We start from the raw sequence: 21,055 nt of genomic DNA, 5'->3' as shown, positions 1-21,055 counted from the left end.
GCCTCCCAAGTAGCTGGGATTACAGGTGTGTGCCACCATGCCCAGCTAATTTTTGTATTTTTAGTAGAGACGGGGTTTCACCATGTTGGCCAGGCTGATTTCGAACTCCTGACCTCAGGTGACGTGCCCACCTCGGCCTCCCAAAGTGCTGGGATTGCAGGTGTGAGCCACCGCACCCAGCCTAATTTTGTATTTTTAGTAGAGATGGGGTTTCTCCATGTTGGTCAGGCTGGTCTTGAACTCCAGACCTCAGGTGATCTGCCCGCCCTTGTCCTCCCAAAGTGCTGGGATTACAAGCTTGAGCCACCGCGCCCAGCCTGGATATTTTTAAAGTGAGGTTAATTGAATGGGTATAACGGTCTTAAGTTTGTCAGTGATTGTTTAGTAGTGATCTTGAACATGTTTCAATTTCTTTGTTTCTCCTTAACTCATCTGTTTATCCTTTATTATAATTTGTAATTTTTCTTATAAATTAGAATGATTAAGTATATCTCAGAATAAAAGACCAGTTTTGGCCAGGTGTGATGACTCACACCTGTAATTCCAGCACCTTGGGAGGCTGAGGCAGGCGGATTGCTTGAGCCCGGGATTTTGATACCAGCCTGGGCAACATGGTGAAATCCCATCTCTACAAAAATTGCAAGAAATTATGGGCCGGGTGCGGTGGCTCACACCTATAATCCCAGCACTTTGGGAGGCCGAGGCAGTGGATCACCTGAGGTCAGGAGTTCAAGACCAACCTAGTCAACATGGCGAAACTCCATCTCTACTAAAAATACAAAAATTAGCTGGGTGTGGTGGCACATGCCTGTAATCCCAGCTGCTCAGGTACCTGAAGCAGGAGAATTGCTTGAACCTGGGAGGCAGAGGTTGCAGTGAGCTTAGATCATGCCACTGCACTCCAGCCTGGGCAACAGAGCAAGGCTCCATCTCAAAAAAAAAAAAAAAAAAAAAAGCCAGGTGTTGTGGTGTGCACCTGTAGTCCCAGCTACTCAGGAGGCTGAGGAGGGAAGATCACCTGAGTCTGGGAGGTTGAGGCTGCAGTGAGCTGTGATTATGCCACTGCACTCTAGCCTGGGTGACGAAGTAAGACCCTATCTCAAAAAATACCAGTTTTTATGATAGAATTTACTTAGTTGCAGAGTAGGGGTGGCAAGGGGAATGTTAATTTGGCTCACTGTTTTCTGAACCTGAAAGAACCAAAGAATTAGCAGTGTAGTGTCAAAAGTTAAATAAAATTCCTTTTTTGTTTAGGAAAATAAAAATATAAACATTTTAGATGATCATTGTTTATCTTCTAGAGGATCTCTGGGAAAGTTTAGAAAATGCTAGTGGTAAACCTATAGCAGCTGTGATGAATACCTGGACCAAACAAATGGGATTTCCCCTCATTTATGTGGAAGCTGAACAGGTAAACATATAAAGTCTTTCCATTTGTCTGATATTGTATTAAATGAAATTCAGTACAGTGTATCAAGTTTGCTTTTCTGTACTTTTAAGTTTTCTAGTGACATTTAAACTAGCCCTGTTACTCTTTTATCAGTAATTTTACAGCTTGCATCATTAAAATTATACATATGTAAGAGAGAAAACAAAATGTTACCTGCTTGTTTTGTCTCCAGGGAAAATACTGTAAAATTTGATATAATTCTAAAACCACCAAATATGGTTTATTCTAGAAATGCAAGGTTGGTTTAACATTTTTCAAAAAATTAGGCAGGGCGTGGTGGCTCACGCCTGTAATCCCAACACTTTGGGAGGCCATGGCGGGTGGATCACTTGAGGTCGGGAGTTTGAGACCAGCCTGGCCAATGTAGTAAAACCCTGTCTCTACTAAAAATACAGAAATTAGCTGAGCATGGTGGCACACACCTGTAATCCCAGCTACTCTGGAGACTTAGGCAGGAGAATTGCTTGAACTCGAGAGGCGGAAATTTTGCAGCGAGCCGAGATTGTGCCACTGCACTCCAGCCTGGGCAACAGAGTGAGACTCCGTCTCAAAAAAAAAAAAAAAAAAAATCAATGTATTGATTTATAATCACTACATTAACAGAATCAAATGCAAATAGTGCATAATCACTGATTAGATATAGAAAAAACATTTGGTAAAATTTCATACCCACTTATAATATCAATTGTGTAAAGTAGGTTTTTAATGTTGGTTGGATGGCAGTGTGATTTTGATTAGGATTGCAATTCATTAATTGAACTGTTATCTGAATTCAGAGAGGAGTACTTCAGTATGAGTTATACTTCAAAAGGGCTGAGAATTACACATCATCCTTTAATGCCTACTAAAAAGTGTTCTTAACTCAGTTTCATTAAATGAAATTGTTCTCTTCAAAATTTATTTGCCATGGTTTTGTGAGCTGCATGGGGAATTAATTCCTGTTCATTTTTAGGGAAGTGGATTCATAGTTCTTTTTTAGTATGTGTTTTTTCTTGTGGTCCTACATTGTCCACAAAGCTAAGTATTTTTTTATTATTATTTTTATATTTTAAAAAATTGAGACGAGGTCTCACTGTATTGCCCAGCCTGGTCTGGAACCCCTGGGCTCAAGTGATCCTTCCACCCCTGCCTCCCAAAAGTGCTGGGATTACAGGTGTGAGCCACTGCACACCCAGCCAAAGCTAAGTATGTTTTACAAATAATTTCTCAATGTGGCAATCTAAGTTATAAATTTGCTTTTCTGCACATTTGTATTCTAGGTGACATTTAAACCAATTCTTGCACTCTCAAAATGCTCCCAAATTTACATGGAACATTTTCATGTGTAAGCTTGCAGATTACCTTTTCAGAGCCAAATCTTAACTTTAAACATGATTGGATTTTACACTAAAGTGTGCACACTGGAGGACCTCTCAGTTAGACTGGCTGCAATAACTTGGAAAGGCAATTTAGGGAATGCAATTGATCATGTTTGGTGGAAAAGAATACCTGTAAGTTTAGTGACCTACCACTATGACCATTTCTATTTCTTTGCAGTCTTTTTTCTGCACTTGGGACTAGTCTTGTTATAGGAGATGACTAATTGAATTTGATGTTGACACTGCATATAGACTGACTCTTTTAAGAATATTAACATACAAAAATTACTGTTACTTCTCACCTGGGCATTTCATTCCCTCAAAACTACTGAACTATTGGCTGGGCCAGGCACAGTGGCTCACGCCTGTACTTAGAATACTGGGAGGCCAAGGTGGGAGGATTGCTTGAGCTCAGGAGTTCAAGACAAGCCTGGGCAACATAGTGAGACCTCGTCTCTACTAAAAGTAAAAAAAAACTAGCTGGGCATGGTGGCATGTGCCTATAGTCCCAGCTACTTGGGAGGCTTAGTTGGAAGGATCGCTTGAGTACAGGAGGTGTGAAGGCTGCAGTGAGCTGTGATGGCAGCACTGCAGTCCATCCTGGGCAACAGAGCAAGACCATGTATTAAAAAACAAACAAACAATTGGCCACGCGCAGTGGCTCACATTTGTAATCTCAGCACTTTGGGAGGATCACTTGTGTTCTGGAGTTTGAGACCAGCCTGGGTAACATGGCAAGACGCTGCCTCTACCAAAACAAAAAACAAACCCAAAATTATTGAAATGTTAATGATTACACATAAAGCAGATTATTAAGCCGTAATTTTTTTCTTAAATCAGAACACACTTTTAAGAAATAATAGTTTATCAGTTAGAACAGAGAACAGTAATGCCACACTTCTCAGTGTTACTGAAACTCTTTCCATCCAGGGGCTTTCAAGGTCTTGCTTTCTTTGTTTTCTTTTTTGTCTACAGGCACAGCCAAACTCATCCTCCATTTTGCATTGTAATAAAAGGCCAATGGCCTGGTGCAGTGGCTCAAACTTATAATCCTAGCACTTTATGAGGCTGAGGCAGGAGGATTGCTTGAACCTAGGAGTTCGAGATCATTCTGGGCAATATTATAGTGAGACCCTGTCTCTAAAAAAACTAAAAATAAATTAAAAATATATTAATGAAATTAAAGGCCTGTCTGTTGCTCTTAATTCTTTTAAGAATAGGAGAGCTGTGTAACATATCTTGATTATGATCTGTTTCTCACTTTACATTCCCCAAATTTAAATATTTTTGCTCTAATTCTGAATCAATGTAAAAGCTTTCAACTTTCTCAGGGAAATCTGTGTGATATATAACTGATTATATATATAATTAGTATCTAGTGTTAATGTTCATTAATAGTTTCCCTGTGGCATCAAAGGGGCCATTGCTTTCTCACTTAAATTTTTTCTTAGTTTTTCAATTCTATTTCTTGGAGTAAGTTTATCCATGAAGCTCATTAGCCCAATTTTACATTTGATTTAGGTGATCTTAAGTCTGTGTTATTTGAAATCCAGGATGTGGTAACTAATAAATGACACAAATGACTGCATATTGTTGAAGTATTTTGTAAACATATGTACTTAACCATTGTTGCCTCTGGCTTTTTAGTTATTTCGACTTTTCTCTTTAGTATTACCGTCTTCATCATAATTGCATTTTGTATACTCATGAGACATTTGGTTGTGCTCGTTCCAGCATTTGTCACAGAAATGTTTTCTCCCTCCTCTTCAAAAACAAAAACAAAAACCTCAAATGGTGTCAGTACTATTATAGCCTTTGTTTTGCTTCTTTAGGTAGAAGATGACAGATTATTGAGGTTGTCCCAAAAGAAGTTCTGTGCCAGTGGATCATATGTTGGTAAGTAAATGGCTGTAAGTGGGATATGATTGATGAATTTGGATATTAACTAATACCAGTAGTATTCCAACTAATAGGAAATTTTTCTTTTTTTTTTGAGAAGGAGTCTCACTGTGTCACCCAGGCTGGAGTGTGATCTCGGCTCACTGCAACCTCCACCTCCTGGGTTCAAGCAATTCTCCTGCCTCAGCCTCCCTAGTAGCTGGGATTACAGGTGTCTGCCACCACGCCCGGGTAATTTTTGTATTTTAGTAGAGACAGGGTTTCACCATGTTGGTCAGGCTGGTCTTGAACTCCTGACCTGAAGTGATCCACCCACCTCAGCTTCCCAAAGTGCTGGGATTACAGGTGTGAGCCACCGTGCCCGGTTTAAAGTTTTTAAGTTTTAATATAATTAAATAAAAGCAAGAAGATGAAAATAGAACAAAAAATGAAATTCAGGGCCGGGCACGGTGGCTCACGCCTGTAATCTCAGCACTTTGGGAGGCCAAGGCGGGCGGATCACTGGAGGTGAGGGTGACCAGCCTGGCCAACATGGTGAAACCATGTCTCTACTAAAAATACAAAACAGCCGGGCATGGTAGCGGGCACCTGTAGTCCCAGCTACTCAGGAGGCTGAGGCAGGAGAATCTCTTGAACCTGGGAGGCGGAGATTGCAGTGAGCCGAGGTTACACCACTGCACTCCAGCCTGGGCAACGGAGTGAGACTCTGTCTCAAAATAAATAAATAAATAAATAAAAATAAAAATAAATTTAGGGGCTGAGAGCAGGCTGGGCAAAATGGCGAAACCCCGTCTCTTAAAAAAAAAAAAAAAAAAAAAAGACTGGGCACAGTGGCTCACACCCGTAATCCCACACTTTGGGAGGCCGAGGTGGGCGGATCATCTGAGGTCAGGAGTTCAAGACCAGCCTGACCAACATGGTGAAATCCCGTCTCTATTAAAAATACAAAATTAGCCGGGCGTGGTGGCTCATGCCTGTAATCCCGGCTACTCAGGAGGCTGAGGCAGGAGAATCGCTTGAACCCAGGAGGCAGAGGTTGCAGTGAGTCAAGATCAAGCCATTGCACTCCAGCCTGGGAAACAAGAGTGAAACTCTGTCTCAAAAAAAAAAAAAAAAAGGAAACTTAGCTGGGCATAGTGGTGCACACCTGTAGTCCTAGGTATTTGGGAGGCTGAGGGAAGCAGATTACTGGAGCCCAGGAGTTCAAGGCTGCAGTGAGCCATGATTGTGGCACTACACCCCAGCCTGAGTGACAGAGTGAGACCTTGTCTCAAAATAAAAATAAGAAAAAAATTTAGGAAATAAAAAAGGAGATTCACAAGGTATTTGTAGTATTTAGTCACTTTCTTAATTTTTGAAATTCCATGTTTCTGTGTGTTATTGGAGGCTATGATGAATGAAGAAAGCTAGTAATACCCAGGAAGTGACGTCTCTAGCCTTAATCTCCTAAAAGAGGATTTACTGTGTGTGTCAGGGGTGAAGGGTAGTTGGAGGAGTGGGGGGTAGGTAATTCTTTTTTTTAATGCTTGGGCATGATAAGTAAATAAGTGAGTAAAGTCCAGTGATTATTTAGATTTATTATGTACCAGTCATTGTGCTAAGTACTGTAACTGGCTCTTATTTTATACTCTTAGCTTCCTTATAAGGTAGGTCACATTATTTCTATTTTACAGATGAGGAAGCTGCGGCATAGCTAAGTTAGTTAAATTGCTCAAGGTCACCTATCTAAGAAGGTAAAGAGTGGGAATTCAAAATAGTTGGACTCCATGAATTTATGCTCTTAACTGCCATTTTCATATATTTCCATATGTCATTAGGTTATTTTTACCTATAAAATTTTACCCAGGAAATTGAGATTAGTTGAAAAAATCAAGAAGTAAAGTGTTTGTCTATACCTTTCTTGCTTCCTTTAAAACAACAGTTCTCAACAAAGGGGAGGTATATATGAGAATCATCAATGCCTTGTCATGTTCCACCCACTAAAAATCTGATACATTCAACTCAGTTAAGACGTATGGCCTTCTGCCCTTAACCTTCCTTAGCAGTTAGAATTAGTCTTTTTTTTTGTTTTTTTTGTTTTTTTTGGTTTTTTTGTTTTTTTTTTGAGACACAGTCTCGCTCTTATCATTCAGGCTGGAGTGCAGTGGCACGATCTCGGCTCGCTGCAAACTCTGCCTCCCAGGTTCAAGCGATTCTCTGCCTCAGCCTCCTGAGTAGCTGGGATTACAGGCGCCCACCACCACACCCAGCTAATTTTTGTATTTTTAGTAGCGACGTCTTGAATTTTAGTTCAAGACGGCTGATCTTGAACTCCTGACCTCATGATCCACCCGCCTCGGCCTACCAAAGTGCTGAGATTACAGGCATGAGCCACTGTGCCCGGCCTGATTTTTTTTTTTTTTTTGTGAGACAGCTACTCATGTCTCGCTTTGTCGCCCTGGCTGGAGTGCAGTGGTACAACCTCGGCTCACTACAACCTCCGCCTCCCAGGTTCAAGCGATTCTCCTGCCTCAGCCTCCTGAGTAGCTGGGATTACAGGCGCATGCCACTACCGCCCAGCTCATTTTTGTATTTTTCATAGAGACAGGGTTTCGCCATGTTGGCCAGTCTGGTCTCAAACTCCTGACCTATGGTGATCTGCCTGCGTTGGCCTCCTCCCAAAGTGCAGGGATTATAGGCATGAGCCACCACGCCCAGCCTAGAATCACTTTTTTTTTTTTTTTTTTTTTTTTTTTTGAGACTGAGTCTTGCCGTGTCGCCTAGGCTAGAGTGCAATGGTGTGATCTCGGCTCACTGCAACCTCCACCTCCTGGGTTCAAGCAATTCTCCTGCCTCAGCCTCCCAAGTAGCTGGGATTAACAGGAACATGCCACCATGCTCGGCTAATTTTTTGTATCTTTAGTAGAGACAGGGTTTCACCATGTTGGCCAGACTGGTCTTGAACTCCTGACCTCGAGATCCGCCCGCCTCAGCCTCCCAAAGTGCTGGTATTACAGGTGTGAGTCACTGTGCTCAGCCATAGAATTACTCTTTTAATGAATATATCTAACAAAGCTGGGCACCATGGTTCACGCCTGTAGTCCCAGTACATTGGGAGGCCAAGGTGGTCAGATTGCTTGAGCCCCGGGGTTCGAGACCAGCCTGGGCAACATGGCAAAACCTCATCTCAAAAAAATAAATAAATAAAGCTTGGCATGGTGGCATGCATCTGCAGTCCCTGCTACTTGGGAGCCTGAGTTGGAGAATTGCTTGAGCCCATGAGATCGAGGCTGCAGTGCGCCGTGATCGTGCCATTGCATTCTAGCCTGGGTGACATGGCGAGACCCTGTCTGGGGGGAAAAAATATCTAACAAGTCAGATGACAGTTTTATTATCCAATAAATCTGTACGTGTCACAGTTGCCGTTTTCTGCCTCTTACCTATAATCTACATTGTAGTACTGACAGGTTTTTCTAATACTCTGTGACCAATAGAGGCAACATTAAAACTTGCAGTATCCCAATATCAGAGAAATTTTACTTTGTGGTTTAACCTGATAGCATAAAGCTATGTAATTTATTAAGGTAGCTCCATTTCCATGAATGTACTGGGCAAGGACTCTTTTTTTGTTTGGCATCTTAATGCCAAGTTCGTTTTGCTGTCTGATATGTAAGACAGTGTTTCTGCCTTACAAAAGCTTTGGCTTGTAGATATGACTCCTCTGTGACGGAACATAACAGCTTCCAGGTTGTATCCTGTCTATCACAACAATAAAAATTAACCCTTCGATATTTCAGCAGTGTGTATACCTATTAAGGACTGCACCTTAGAATTTGTTTTTAAATGATATATGAAGGCTGGGCGCAGTGGCTCATACCTGTAATCCCAGCACTTTGGGAGGCCGAGGCGGGTGGATCCCTTGAGGCCAGGAGGCCTGAGACCAGCCTGGCCAATATGGCAAAACCCCATCTCTACTAATAAAGTACAAAAAAAAAATTGTATATTTTTGGGCATGGTGGCACACACCTGTAGTCCCAGCTACTCAGGAAGCTGAGGCACAAGAACCTCTTGAACCCGGGAGGTGGAGGTTGCAGTGAGCTGAGATCACGCCACTGCACTCCAGCCTGGGCGACAGAGCAAAACTCTGTCTCCAAAAAAATATATATATACATATTTTTTAACAGTAAAATTGCTGTCTTTGCTCTGTAGGGGGAAAATGATAATTAAGTTTAAGTCATTGCATTTGTGATTCTACAAGTGAGTTAACTGCTTTCTTTTTTTAGACAACATGTTGTGATTTTGTTAGTAAATTATCCCTTCCTTTGCACTGATACTATTCAGGTTATCTGGAAGAGTTCATGTACCACTAAGAATGAACTATTGACTTAACAGTTAGGCTTAGGCTCCTGGTTAGAACACCACCACTCCTCTCTCCACCTTACCTTCTGTTTGTCCCAGTGCAAAATTTGTTTGTTCTTCTCTTGCTTAGGTGAAGATTGTCCCCAGTGGATGGTCCCTATCACAATCTCTACTAGTGAAGACCCCAACCAGGCCAAACTAAAAATTCTAATGGACAAGCCAGAGATGAATGTGGTTTTGAAAAATGTCAAACCAGACCAATGGGTGAAGGTGAGTTCAGAATCTTACCTAAACAGATTTCTCTCACTTATACATTTTATGGCTGTCTTTAAATTCTGCTTCAGTTTAGTAGTGTCAAAGAAAAAAAAAAACCTAAACTTTTCTTTGTGAAATTTAGGACGAATTTTCATATAGTATTCTCCAGACGTTTGTCCTTATGTTAGGGAAGGTAGTGGTAGAGAAGCAGATCCAAAGGCATAGGACTAAGGAGGAGAAGAAGAAAAAAAAGTAGACTGAGTGTAAGCTTATATGAACCAAAATATGTGTAGTCTCACACCTTCAAACTCCCCTGTCACTGTAATGAAAGGTTAACTTCAATGATGTGTTGTCACCGTATGTGTACTACTGTAATCTAGTGAGAGCAGACATATATAATAATCGGTTCGTGTCACTGAAATGTAAAATTCCTTAGCTGGTATTTCAAAACCATTTCACAAAAATAGCAATAGGTAAGAATTATTTTTCATTATTCTGTACTCTGTACCTTTCATAATGAAAGTATTTACTACAAACTCTTAATTGTATGTTCCTAATAGGAATTATACATTGTATCAGACATTTGTGCTTTTTTTAAAAAAAAGCCCGCCGGGTGCCACGGTAGCACTTTGGGAGTAATCCCAGCACTTTGGGAGGCTGCGGCAGGCAGATCACAAGGTCAGGAGTTCAAGAACAGCTTGACCAACATGGTGAAACCCTGTCTCTACTAAAGATACGAAAAAAAAAAATAGCTAGTCGTGATGGCGTGCACCTGTAATCCCAGCTACTCAGGAGGCTGAGGCAGGAGAATCGCTTGAACCCAGGAGGCGGAGGTTGCAGTGAGCTGAGATCGTGCCATTGCACTCCAGCCTAGGTGACAGGGTGAGACTCCATCTCAAAAAAAAAAAAAATAAAATAAAAAAATGCCGTTTTTCTGTTTATCAACTTTTTTTTTTTTTTTTTGAGTTGGGGGTCTCACTATGTTGCTTAGGCTGGATTCAAACTCCTAGGTTCATGTGATCCTCCAACCTCAGGCTCCCTCCAACCTCAGGCTCCGGAGTAGCTAGGATTATAGTCATGAGCCACCATGCCTGGCATTGTTTTACTTTTTTAAATATATATTTAAAATATACTCACTGGAATATTACCATTTGAAATTATAATCTGGAAGATTATGTTGTAGCAATATGAAAAATTTCTTATAAATGAGAAAAAAGTTATGTACACTACAATTTTGATTAGGTTAAATAAAGGGAATCAATAAAGTGATAGTTGCGTTAAAATTGTAGGGGTGGTTTTAAAAATATTTACATATAAATAGTAAAATATTTATATCTTACTGTTTTACCATTAAGCTATTTTGAATATAAATGTTCTCAAAAATATTTTTTGGCTATTGGTAAATACCCTATAGAGAATAATGCAGTTGTCAGGCGCAGTGGCTCATGCCTGTAATCCCAGGGAGGCTGAGGCGTGGCGGATCACCTGAGGTCAGGAGTTTGAGACCAGCCTGGCCAACATGGTGAAACCCTGTCTCTCCTAAAAATTACAAAATTAGCTGGGTGTGGTGGCGGGTACCTGTAATCCCAGCTGCTTGGGAGGGTGAGGCAGGAGAATCCCTTGAACCAGGGAAGTGGAAGTTGCAGTGAGCTGAGATCATGCCACTCCCCTCCAGCCTGGGTGACAGAGCAAGACTCCATCTCAAAAAGAAGAAAAAGAATAATGCAGTCAGTAATTACCTCACGCCAAAAATCTTATGAAATTGCCTTTTAGGTCCATGTAATTCTTTAAAATTGGGGTCTGAAAATTGTTATTGCATTCAGTCTCTGTGCTTATAAGATCAATGTTTGTAAAGGCCTAAGCTTTCTTAGAGATTCCACTGTCCAGGTGTTTTCATATATATTAAGTATTTTCTGTAAACCTAAAACTGAGGTTAGAAATAGAAACCCACATTATTTTGTCCCTTCCATGTTCTTTCTACTGTCCCTCACTTTGGCCCCCACAATTTCAAGTTTCCCTTTTCTTTTGTCTGTGCATTCATTCTGTCTTGATGTGTTGTCTTGTTTTAATCCATTAGTTGGCATAGATGGTCTTAATTGTTTTTCATCCAGATATATCTAAAACCAGAACTCCTTTTAAACATACAAAAGGTTGATTTAAAAAATTAAGGGAGCTGTTTAATAGTACTTACTGGATATCTTTGCAGTTGAACTTAGGAACAGTTGGGTTTTATCGGACCCAGTACAGCTCTGCCATGCTGGAAAGTTTATTACCAGGCATTCGTGACCTTTCTCTGCCCCCTGTGGATCGACTTGGATTACAGAATGACCTCTTCTCCTTGGTGAGCATCTGTGACTTAAGTAATATGATGGATTTTGCTGATTAAAAGATTTTGTTTTTCCTGGAGTGTCTGAAACATAATTAGAAGAATATGGGTCTTCCTTTGTGATGGTTAAAAACACCTTTGGGACTAGAGCAAATGACTATTTTTAATATGACAAGATTGAGGCTATATAATTTAAATCCCATTTCACTACTCCTAAGCCAGCTTTCTGAAACTCTTAATTAAACTATCCTTTGTAAGGCAAAAAATTCCTTTCTTTTCAGTAGAAATAAATATAAGCCTTGAAGAAATGACCCTAATGATAGGTTTTTAAAATAATTAAGTCAGAGTGATTTTATGTTTTTCTAAATAGTGGTTGTACTTTGCTGGGAAAGCCAGAATTTTTAAACATTGTGTTCTTATTTCAAATTATATCCCATTAGCTTTAGAATTATATTTATATTTGGCTTTCTTCCAGAAAGGATTTAAAGCAGCAGTTAGTATTATTTTCTTTATGACTTCAGCATAGGTTAGATAATTTCCAGATGTCTTTATGATAAAATTGTCATATTCCTCCTAGTATTCCTTTAAATTGGATTGGAAATTTTCCCTCCCTTCTGCAGTCATTGGTTTTGGATTCTGCCTTTGTATAAACACAGATTAGCATTGATGCACAAAACCTCACATCTGCTGATCTAATTGCTGAGAGAGACCTGTCCCAGGAGAGTGAGCTGTTTGTGCAGTTGGCTGCTGTAACAGAAGTTCTTTTTCCTAACTCTGTTAGTTCTGAAAGGACTTTGAATTTGTATTGCCTTCTAGTTTATGTTCTTTTAGAAATGAGTAAAGGAGAGGCTTAAGTTGACACAGTTCGCAGGTCCGGCTTTGAAAGAATGTCTGTCAAAAACCAAAGCTCAAACTATTTTTGCAGTTTTTCTGAAAGTATGAAAAATTTCAAAACAGTAACAAAGCCAAGTCCCCAGAAACTGAGTAGAAATAGAAGTTAACTGGTTTGTTGTTGTTCTCAAATTGTTGGGACTTTTAGTGTAATTTTTAAAAGTAGTTCTTGTATAAATAGCAAATGATTCATTCTAATTTTTCTGTAAAAAGAAAAAGAAAAAAATAAAGGAGTAAAGAAGGAATGTCGTCTGAATAGGATTTTTATTCTAACAGTGTTCTGAGCTTATACAGTCCCATTTCCTTAAACCAAAGAAATTGCTAGCAGTAGATAATGCCAAAAATGCATGCTTATGTTTTTTGGTTTTGTTTGAAGACTAGGTTAATTTATGTTTTTTCCTATCCCAGGCTCGAGCTGGAATCATTAGCACTGTAGAGGTTCTAAAAGTCATGGAGGCTTTTGTGAATGAGCCCAATTATACTGTATGGAGCGACCTGAGCTGTAACCTGGGGATTCTCTCAACTCTCTTGTCCCACACAGACTTCTATGAGGAAATCCAGGAGTTTGTGAAAGATGTCTTTTCACCTATAGGGGAGAGACTGGGCTGGGACCCCAAACCTGGAGAAGGTAATGGATATACTAAATGGAGAAAGAATTAGGCAGAAGTTGGTACTTTTTTATGTGGTTAACAATATAATTAATATCATCTTTGTATCTACTGGATGTTACTATATATTCAGCAAGCCAGAAATTAAGACTTGAGTCTTTTACGTCTGCTGGTGAAGTTACATGGGTCAACAACATAGAAACAGTAGTGGTTATGTGTGTTCGATGCTAAATATAATTTGTGCACATTGTGGAAATAAAAGTCTTTTGCAGAATTCCAAAGGCCTATTTTTAGTCAAGAAAAGCTAAAGGGAATTTTAGGTTGTTTTGTTTTATTTATTTATTTATTTTATTTTTTTGAGATGGAGTTTCATTCTTGTTGCCTAGGCTGGAGTGCAGTGGCGCGATCTTGGCTCACTGCAACCTCTGCTTCCCGGGTTCAAGTGATTCTCCTGCCTTAGCCTCCCGAGTAGCTGGGATTACAGGCATGTGCCACCACGGCCGGCTACTTTTATATTTATAGTAGAGATGGGGTTTCACCATGTTGGTCAGGCTGGTCTTGAACCCCCAACCTCAGGAGATCCACCTGCCTCGGCCTCCCAAGTTTTATTTATTATTACCATAAATACCAGGCACCTTTATGTATAACTTGTAAAGGTGCTGAGAGACACAGGGGTCAGCTTTTTTAATATAGGAAATTATTTGCTTTCTACATGTGTTCTCTGCTCTGTGATTATTTCTATAAGCATATATTTACTCTTTTTGCTCTCATTTAAATATTGGGAATGATTATTTAAAGGTTTTACATATCATTATTTTTTATCATCTGCTAATAACTAAAGATGGTGTTTCCTCCTGACCAGTTGATCCAGAAGTCTTTTGTAATAAAAATAGTAGCAATACCTAGAGCTCTATGTCTTGTCTTTTTTTTTTTTTGAGATGGAGTTTCACTCTTGTCACCCAGGCTGGAATGCAATGGCACCATCTTGGCTCACTGCAACCTCTGCCTCCCGGATTCAAGCGATTCTCCTGCCTCAGCCTCCCGAGTAGCATACCACCACGCCTGGCTAATTTTTGTATTTTTAGTAGAGATGAGGTTTCGCCATGCTGGCCAGGCTGGTCTTGAACTCTGGGCCTCAAGTGATCTGCCCATCTCGGCCGCCCAAAGTGCTGTATTACAGGCATGAGCCACTACAGCTGGTCCCAGCTTCTATGTCTTTTCTTCATTGATTCAACAGATATTTATGTAGCTAGTAAATGCCATATACTATTCTAAGAGCTGGTGAAACAGCAGCAACCCAAATATTGCCTTATATGGCTTCTAATGGGAGACATAGCAAATAATTAAATGTATAATGGTCTAGGTGGCAGGAAGTATCATTAAGAAAAATAAAGTTGCCGGGGGTGGTGGCTCATGCCTGTAATCCCAGCACTTTGGGAGGCTGAGGCGGGTGGATCACAAGGTCAAGAGTTCCAAGACCAGCCTGGCCAAGATGGTGAAAGCCCGTCTCTACTAAAAATACAAAAATTAGCCAGGCATGGTGGCGGATGCCTCTAATCTTAGCTACTCGGGAGGCTGAGGCAGAGAATTGCTTGAACCCAGGAGGCAGAGGTTGCAGTGAGCTGAGATCGGGCCACTGCACGCCAGTCTGGGTGACAGGGTAAGACTCTGTCTCAAAAAAAAAGAAAAAAGAAAAATAAAGTCGTCAGATAATAAGGAGTGCTGGGTCACTATTTTATAGAGAGTGTTTGGGGAAACTGTCTCTAATAAGGTGATATTGAGCATAAACTGAGACATGGAGAGAGTTATGAGGATACCTAGAAGAAGAGTGGTTCAGACAGAGGAAACAGCAAGTACAAAAGACCTGAGATGGGAGCATGCTTAGGGTATTCGAGGAATAACAAGAAAGCTGCTGAGTTCAGGACAAGAATGAGTGGGAGAGGGCAATGGGAGACCTTTCTGATCCTGTAGAACCTGTTTGCTACAGTGAGAAGTTTTTTGACTTTCACATTTAGTGATATGACATGCTAATTAGAGAGTTTTGGGCAGGGGAACTTGATTTACTCGGCTTTCTGAAGAACAGACTAAAAGAAGACGAGAGGAGGCAGGGAGACCATTCAGAAGGCTATTTTAGCAATCCAGTTGAGATGCTGGTTGGAACTAGAACTTACAGGTGGTAAAGTCTGTGTGTATTTTGAAGGTGGAACCGAAACTATGTGGTGAAGGATGGACTGTGTGGTGGAAAGAAAGAGAAGTGTCATGAAATTTTGGCCTGCAGAACTGGAAGAATGAAGTTGCCATGTACAGGGATAGGGAAGACTGCTGTAGAAACATTTTTTTCTTTTAAAGGTACAGTCTCGCTCTGTTGCCAAGGCTGGAGTGCAGTGATGCAGTCATAGCTCACTGCAGCCTCGAATTCCTGGGTTCAAGCTATCCTCCCACCTTAGCCTCCTGAGTATTTGGGACTACAGGCATGCACCATACCCAGCTATGGTTTTTTTTTTTTTTTTTTTTTTTGTAGAGACGAGATTTCACTGTGTTGCCTGTGCTGGTCTTGAACTCCTGGACTCCAGAAATTCTCCCGCCTCAGCATCCCAAAGTGCTGGGATTGCAGCCATGAGCTACTGTGCCTGGCATAGAAGCATATTTGGGTGTAAAAGGGAATCGGGCCAGGCGTGGTAGCTCACACCTGTAATCCCAGCACTTTGGGAGGCTGAGGGGGGTGGAACATCTGAGGTCACGAGTTTTGAGACAAGCCTGGCCAACATGGTGAAACCCCATCTCTACTAAAAATACAAAATTAGCTGGGCGTGGTGGCGCACGCCTGTAGTCCCAGCTACTCAGGAGGCTGAGGCAGGAAACTCACTTGAACTGGGAGGCAGAGGTTGCAGTGAGCCAAGATTGCGCCATTGTGCTCCAGCCTGGGCAACAGAGCAAGACTCCGTCTCAAAAAAAATAAATAAATAAAGTGAGGGGGTGGGAATCATGTCACGCATGTGGCTCACACCTGTAATCCAGCTACTCAGGAGGCTGAGACAGGAGAATTGGTTGAGTCCTGGAGTTCAAGCCCAGCATGGGCAACATAGTGAGACCTCATGTCTTTAAAAAACAAAACAAAACTGGATGAGATCAACCAGTGACTGAGTGTAAGTGGAAAAAAGAGGTCTGAGTTCAGGATTTAGAGATTGTGTGGAAGAGGAAGAAACAGCAAAAGAGACGGACTGGCCAGTGAGGTAGAAGGAGAGCCAGGAGAGAGAGGGGGTATCCCAGAATTTAAATAAACAGTAGATGAAAAGAAACAGTAGATGAAGGCAGAGGGAATGTGATCAGTTGTGTCAGATGCTACTACACTAAGTCAAATAGAATGATGAAGGCTAATTCAATATTACATTTAACAAGTTTCGTGGAGTAGTGGGGAACAATAATGAATTCTCCACTTTTGGAGCAGGTTCTTTAGAATAGGAGGAGAGGAAATGGAGACAACACACTTAGACAACTTTTTAAAGGAGTTTGCTGAGAAGATCAGAGAAAAGGGGTAGACAAGAGAGAGGTGGGGTAAAGGAAGGAATTTTTAAGTTGGGAGATTTTATATTACATTTTCTGCAACTATTTGAACATATGCAGTAGTAGTATGCTCAGGAGGCTGAGACAGGAGAAAATTCATGTTTTGTGAGAGAGAGGGGTTATTGCTGTAGTGACAGCTGAATAATCAAGAGAAGTTGAGGTCCAGTGCGGAAGTTAAGGAGTTGGTTTTAGATAGGAGCACAGATGAATAGTGACAGGATAGGAGTACATGGACACAGATGCAGGTAAATTAATGGATGTTGCACTTTTCTTTCATGATGATAATGTGACACTTTTTGACTTCAAAACCATCTTTACAATATAGGGAGAATGCCTTCAATTTCCTAGCTATACAGATGGGAGAATGAAACACGGCAAAATAATAAAATGTTACCTTGCATCACACAGCGTGTTAGTACCAGAGCCAGAATTATAAATTACTTCTTGTAAGAATCATCACAATAATGTGTAGTTATCTATTGATCTCTGATGGTTTTCTTAAAATTATTTTTGGTTAAATTATGATGTAAATGTAGCAAAATGAATAATCTAAATGTTACAATTCCATGACTTTCGGCAAACACATACCACATTTCCATCACCCAGAAAGCTGCTTGGGCTCCTTCCTAATTGGTCCCTGCTACTTGAGCCTCCCCTGCCTACCCCACACAGGCACATGCCATTCTGATTTCTTTCACCTAGATTAATATTTATCTCTTCTATTTTATATACATAGAATCATATAATGTGTGTTCTGTTCTTATACCTGGCCTCTCTCACTCAGCATGTTTCTGAGATAATCCGGGTTGTTCATTGCTTTTTATTGTTGAGTAGTATTTCGTCATATGAATATACTACATTTTATTTGTCCACTGTACTGCTGCAATTCATCAGATTTGTGTGCCATTAATTGTTTTTTTCTCAATCATTTATTTCCTGGATGTTAACTTTTTTTGAGATATAATTCACATTCCATAAAATTCACCGTTTTAAAGTATACAATTCAGTATTTGTTAGTATGTTCACAAGATTGTGCAACTATCACCTCCATATTTCCAGAACAATTTCTTCACCCTCCCCACTCTCAGTCCCCCCCCCCCCCCCAAAAAAAAGCCTTGTATCCACTGGCAGTCACTCTCCATTTCCTGGCAACCACAAATTTACTTTCTATTTCATGGATTTACCTATTCTGAACATTTCATATACACAGAATCATAAAATACTTGTCCTTTTATATCTGCTTCTTTCACTTAGCATAGTATTTTCAAGGTTCATCTATGTTGTAGCATATATCAGTCCTTCATTACTTTTTTTTTTTTTTTTTTTTTTTTGGCAACAGAGTCTCGCACTGTTGCCAGGTTGGAGTGCAGTGGTGCGATCTTGGCTCACTGCAACCTCCGCCTCCTGGGTTTAAGCAATTCTTCTGCCTCAGCCTCCCCAGTCGCTGGGGCTATAGGTGCGCGCCACCACGCCCAGCTAACCAGCTAATTTTTGTATTATTAGTAGAGACGGGGTTTCACCATGTTGGCCAGGATGGTCTCAAGCTCTTGACCTCGTGATCCGCCTGCCTCAGCCTCCCAAATGGGATTACAGGCGTGAACCACCACACCCGGACCCCTGGGTCTCTTTTATAAGGGCACTATTCCCATTCATGAGGGCTCCAGTTTTCGGCTATTATGAATTCTGTTATGCACATTTGTATACAAGTTTTCGTGTAGACATGCTTTCATTTATTTTCGAGATATTGAAGAGTGAAATTGCTGAGTCATATGATGACTCTTTTTTTTTTTTGAGATGGAGTCTCACTCTGTCTCCAGGCTAGAGTGCATGGGCACGATCTCAGCTCACTGCAACCTCCGCCTCCCGGGTTCAAGTGATTCCCCTGCCTCAGCCTTCTGAGTAGCTGGGATTACAGGTCCGTGCCACTACACCTGGCTAATTTTTTGTATTTTAGTAGAGACAGGGTTTCACCATGTTGGCCAGGATGGTCTCAATCTCCTGACCTCATGATCCGCCCACCTCAGCCTCCTAAAGTGCTGAGATTACAGGCGTGAGCCATCGCGCCCGTCCTTTTGTTTTTTTAAGAGACAGGGTTGGCTGGGTGGCAGTGGCTCACACTTGTAATCCCAACACTTTGGGAGGCCGAGGCAGGTGGATCACCTGAGGTCAGGAGTTCGAGACCAGCCTGGCCAACATGGCGAAACCCTGTCTCTACTAAAAATGTAAAAATTAGCCGGGCGTGGTGGCGCAACCCTGTATTCCCAGCTATTCAGAAGACTGAGGTAGAGAATTGCTTGAACCTGGGAGGCAGAGGCTTCAGTGAGCTGAGATCATGCCACTGCACTCCACTCTAGCTTGGGCAACAGAGCGAGACCACATCTCAAAAAAAAAAAAAGAGAAGGTCTTGCTCTGTGCCCAGGCTGGAGTACAGTAGTGTGATCATAGCTCACTGCAGCTTCAACCTCCTTGCAGCCTCAAGCTCCTGGGCTCAAGCGATCCTCCCTCCCCAGCCTCCTGTGTAACTGGGCCTACAGACATCATCCATGCTTGGTTAATTATTAAGTTTTTTGTAGAAACAGGGTCTTGCTGTGTTGCTCAGGTTGGTCTTGAACTCCTGGGCTCAAGCAATCCTCTTGCCTTGGCATCCCAAAGTGCTGGGATTATAGACATGAGCTACTGTGACTGGCCATAACTGTATGTTTAACCTTTTGAGGGACTGCCAGACTGATTTTCTAAGTGGCTTCACCATATTGTGTTCCCACCAGCAGTGTTTGAGGGTTCCAGTTTCTCCACATCCTTGTCAACACTTGCTATTATCTTTTTTATTATAGCCATCATAGTGGGTATGAATTGGTATCTCATTGTGGTTTTGATTTGCATTTTCCTAATGACTAATGATGTTAAACATCTTTTTATGTGCTTATTGGCTATTTGTGTGTCTTGGAGGAATGAACCCATCAGATTTTGATTTTTAAAATCTAAGATTTCAATTTATTATACAAAGAGCATACTAGTTCCATATGTGATCTTTCTTTGAACCTTGGGTCAAAACTGCATGATGTAAGCCTGTCCTTTTCACACATAATCCTTAGCAGAGTAGTTAACTAGACTGAGTAAACATTTAGTAAATTCAGATAGCTGGCATTTGTGACTGTAGATAAAGTCAGCAACTTTATTTGCTTGTCTAGTCTGTTTAGCATATCACTCTTATGATTTGATAAATGTAAAACGAGTATTCTCTCAGGTATTAAGTTAATTGAGTGTGTTTGTTCAAGACCATAGAATTGGTATAGCACAATTATAAGATATCCAGATGGCAAACTTATAAAAATAGGCTTTTTAAGTAGTCTTATGTCTCTTTTACTTCTCAAATCAGGTCATCTCGATGCACTCCTGAGGGGCTTGGTTCTGGGAAAACTAGGAAAAGCAGGACATAAGGCAACATTAGAAGAAGCCCGTCGTCGGTTTAAGGACCACGTGGAAGGAAAACAGATTCTCTCCGCTGATCTGAGGAGTCCTGTAGGTTTTCATGATAAATTCCCTTGACTTATAGGTAACATCATTTTGTGAAGCATGGAACTTTTGTTTTTTTTGAGATAGAGTCTTGCTCTGTCGCCCAGGCTGGAGTGCAGTGGCATGATATCGGCTCACTGCAGCCTCTGTCCCCCGAGTTCCAGTGATTCTCCTGCCTCAGCCTCCTGGCTAGCTGGGATTACAGGTGCCGCCACCACACCTGGCTAATTTTTGTATTTTCAGTAGAGACGAGGTTTCGCCATGTTGGCCAGGCTGGTCTCAAACTCCTGACCTCAGGTGATCCACCTGCCTTGGCCTCCCAAAGTGCTGGGATTACAGGCGTGAGCTACCATGCCCAGCCTGGAACTTTTTTTAATAGCCAAAACTGACCTAAGAACTGACCCACAAACCACGTCTAACTCTATTTTAATATATACTATTTAAGTGGTTTATAGTCATCTTCTTATTTGTTTAAAGTTTCTCAGTCAGTGTTGAAGTGCTGAAAGGTGATTAGCTGTGCACATTCCCCTGAAAGCTGCTGTGCTCTGCTGGTACAACATGCCATTTACCTTTGTGGTTGCTCACAGGCACTGCTAGCTCCTTAACTACAGTTTGTAATATCCACATTTATAATATTTACTTTTTTTTTTTTTTTTTTTTGAGATGGAGTCTCACTCTGTTACCCAGGCTGGAGTGCAGTGGTGTGATCTCGGCTTACTGTAGCCTTTACCTCCTGGGTTCAAGCAGTTCTCCATGCCTCAGCCTCCTGAGTAGCTGGGATTACAGGCACCTGCTACCACGCTAATTTTTGTATTTTTAGTAGAGACAGGGTTTCGCCATGTTGACCAGGCTG

At 41.2% G+C, this 21,055-nt stretch overlaps 2 protein-coding genes across 5 annotated transcripts in view; one reads left to right on the top strand and one right to left on the bottom strand.

Annotated features, from left to right (window-relative positions):
- Positions 1-21,055, top strand: part of NPEPPS (aminopeptidase puromycin sensitive) — a 94,773-nt gene that overhangs the window by 64,218 nt on the left and 9,500 nt on the right. For all 4 annotated transcript variants that reach the window (XM_009236557.4, XM_054546291.2, XM_063718818.1 and 1 more), the window contains 6 exons: positions 1,302-1,411; positions 4,641-4,704; positions 9,176-9,315; positions 11,507-11,641; positions 12,926-13,145; positions 20,066-20,208. In XM_009236557.4, coding sequence (XP_009234832.1) covers positions 1,302-1,411; positions 4,641-4,704; positions 9,176-9,315; positions 11,507-11,641; positions 12,926-13,145; positions 20,066-20,208 — 812 coding nt within the window. The remainder of the gene's footprint in view (positions 1-1,301; positions 1,412-4,640; positions 4,705-9,175; positions 9,316-11,506; positions 11,642-12,925; positions 13,146-20,065; positions 20,209-21,055) is intronic.
- The window catches only part of LOC129054925 (uncharacterized), a 45,596-nt gene continuing 36,068 nt past the window's right edge, over positions 11,528-21,055 (bottom strand). The window contains exon 3 of the mRNA XM_054546295.2: positions 11,528-11,710. Within this exon, the coding sequence (XP_054402270.1) occupies positions 11,683-11,710 (28 nt within the window). The 3' untranslated portion in view covers positions 11,528-11,682. The remainder of the gene's footprint in view (positions 11,711-21,055) is intronic.

This window comes from Pongo abelii, chromosome 19 (assembly GCF_028885655.2).
Source record: "Pongo abelii isolate AG06213 chromosome 19, NHGRI_mPonAbe1-v2.0_pri, whole genome shotgun sequence".
Classification (NCBI taxonomy): Eukaryota; Metazoa; Chordata; class Mammalia; order Primates; family Hominidae; genus Pongo; species Pongo abelii.
The sequence above is the reverse complement of the archived record's forward strand: the minus strand, read 5'-3'. Positions and strand labels throughout refer to the sequence as shown.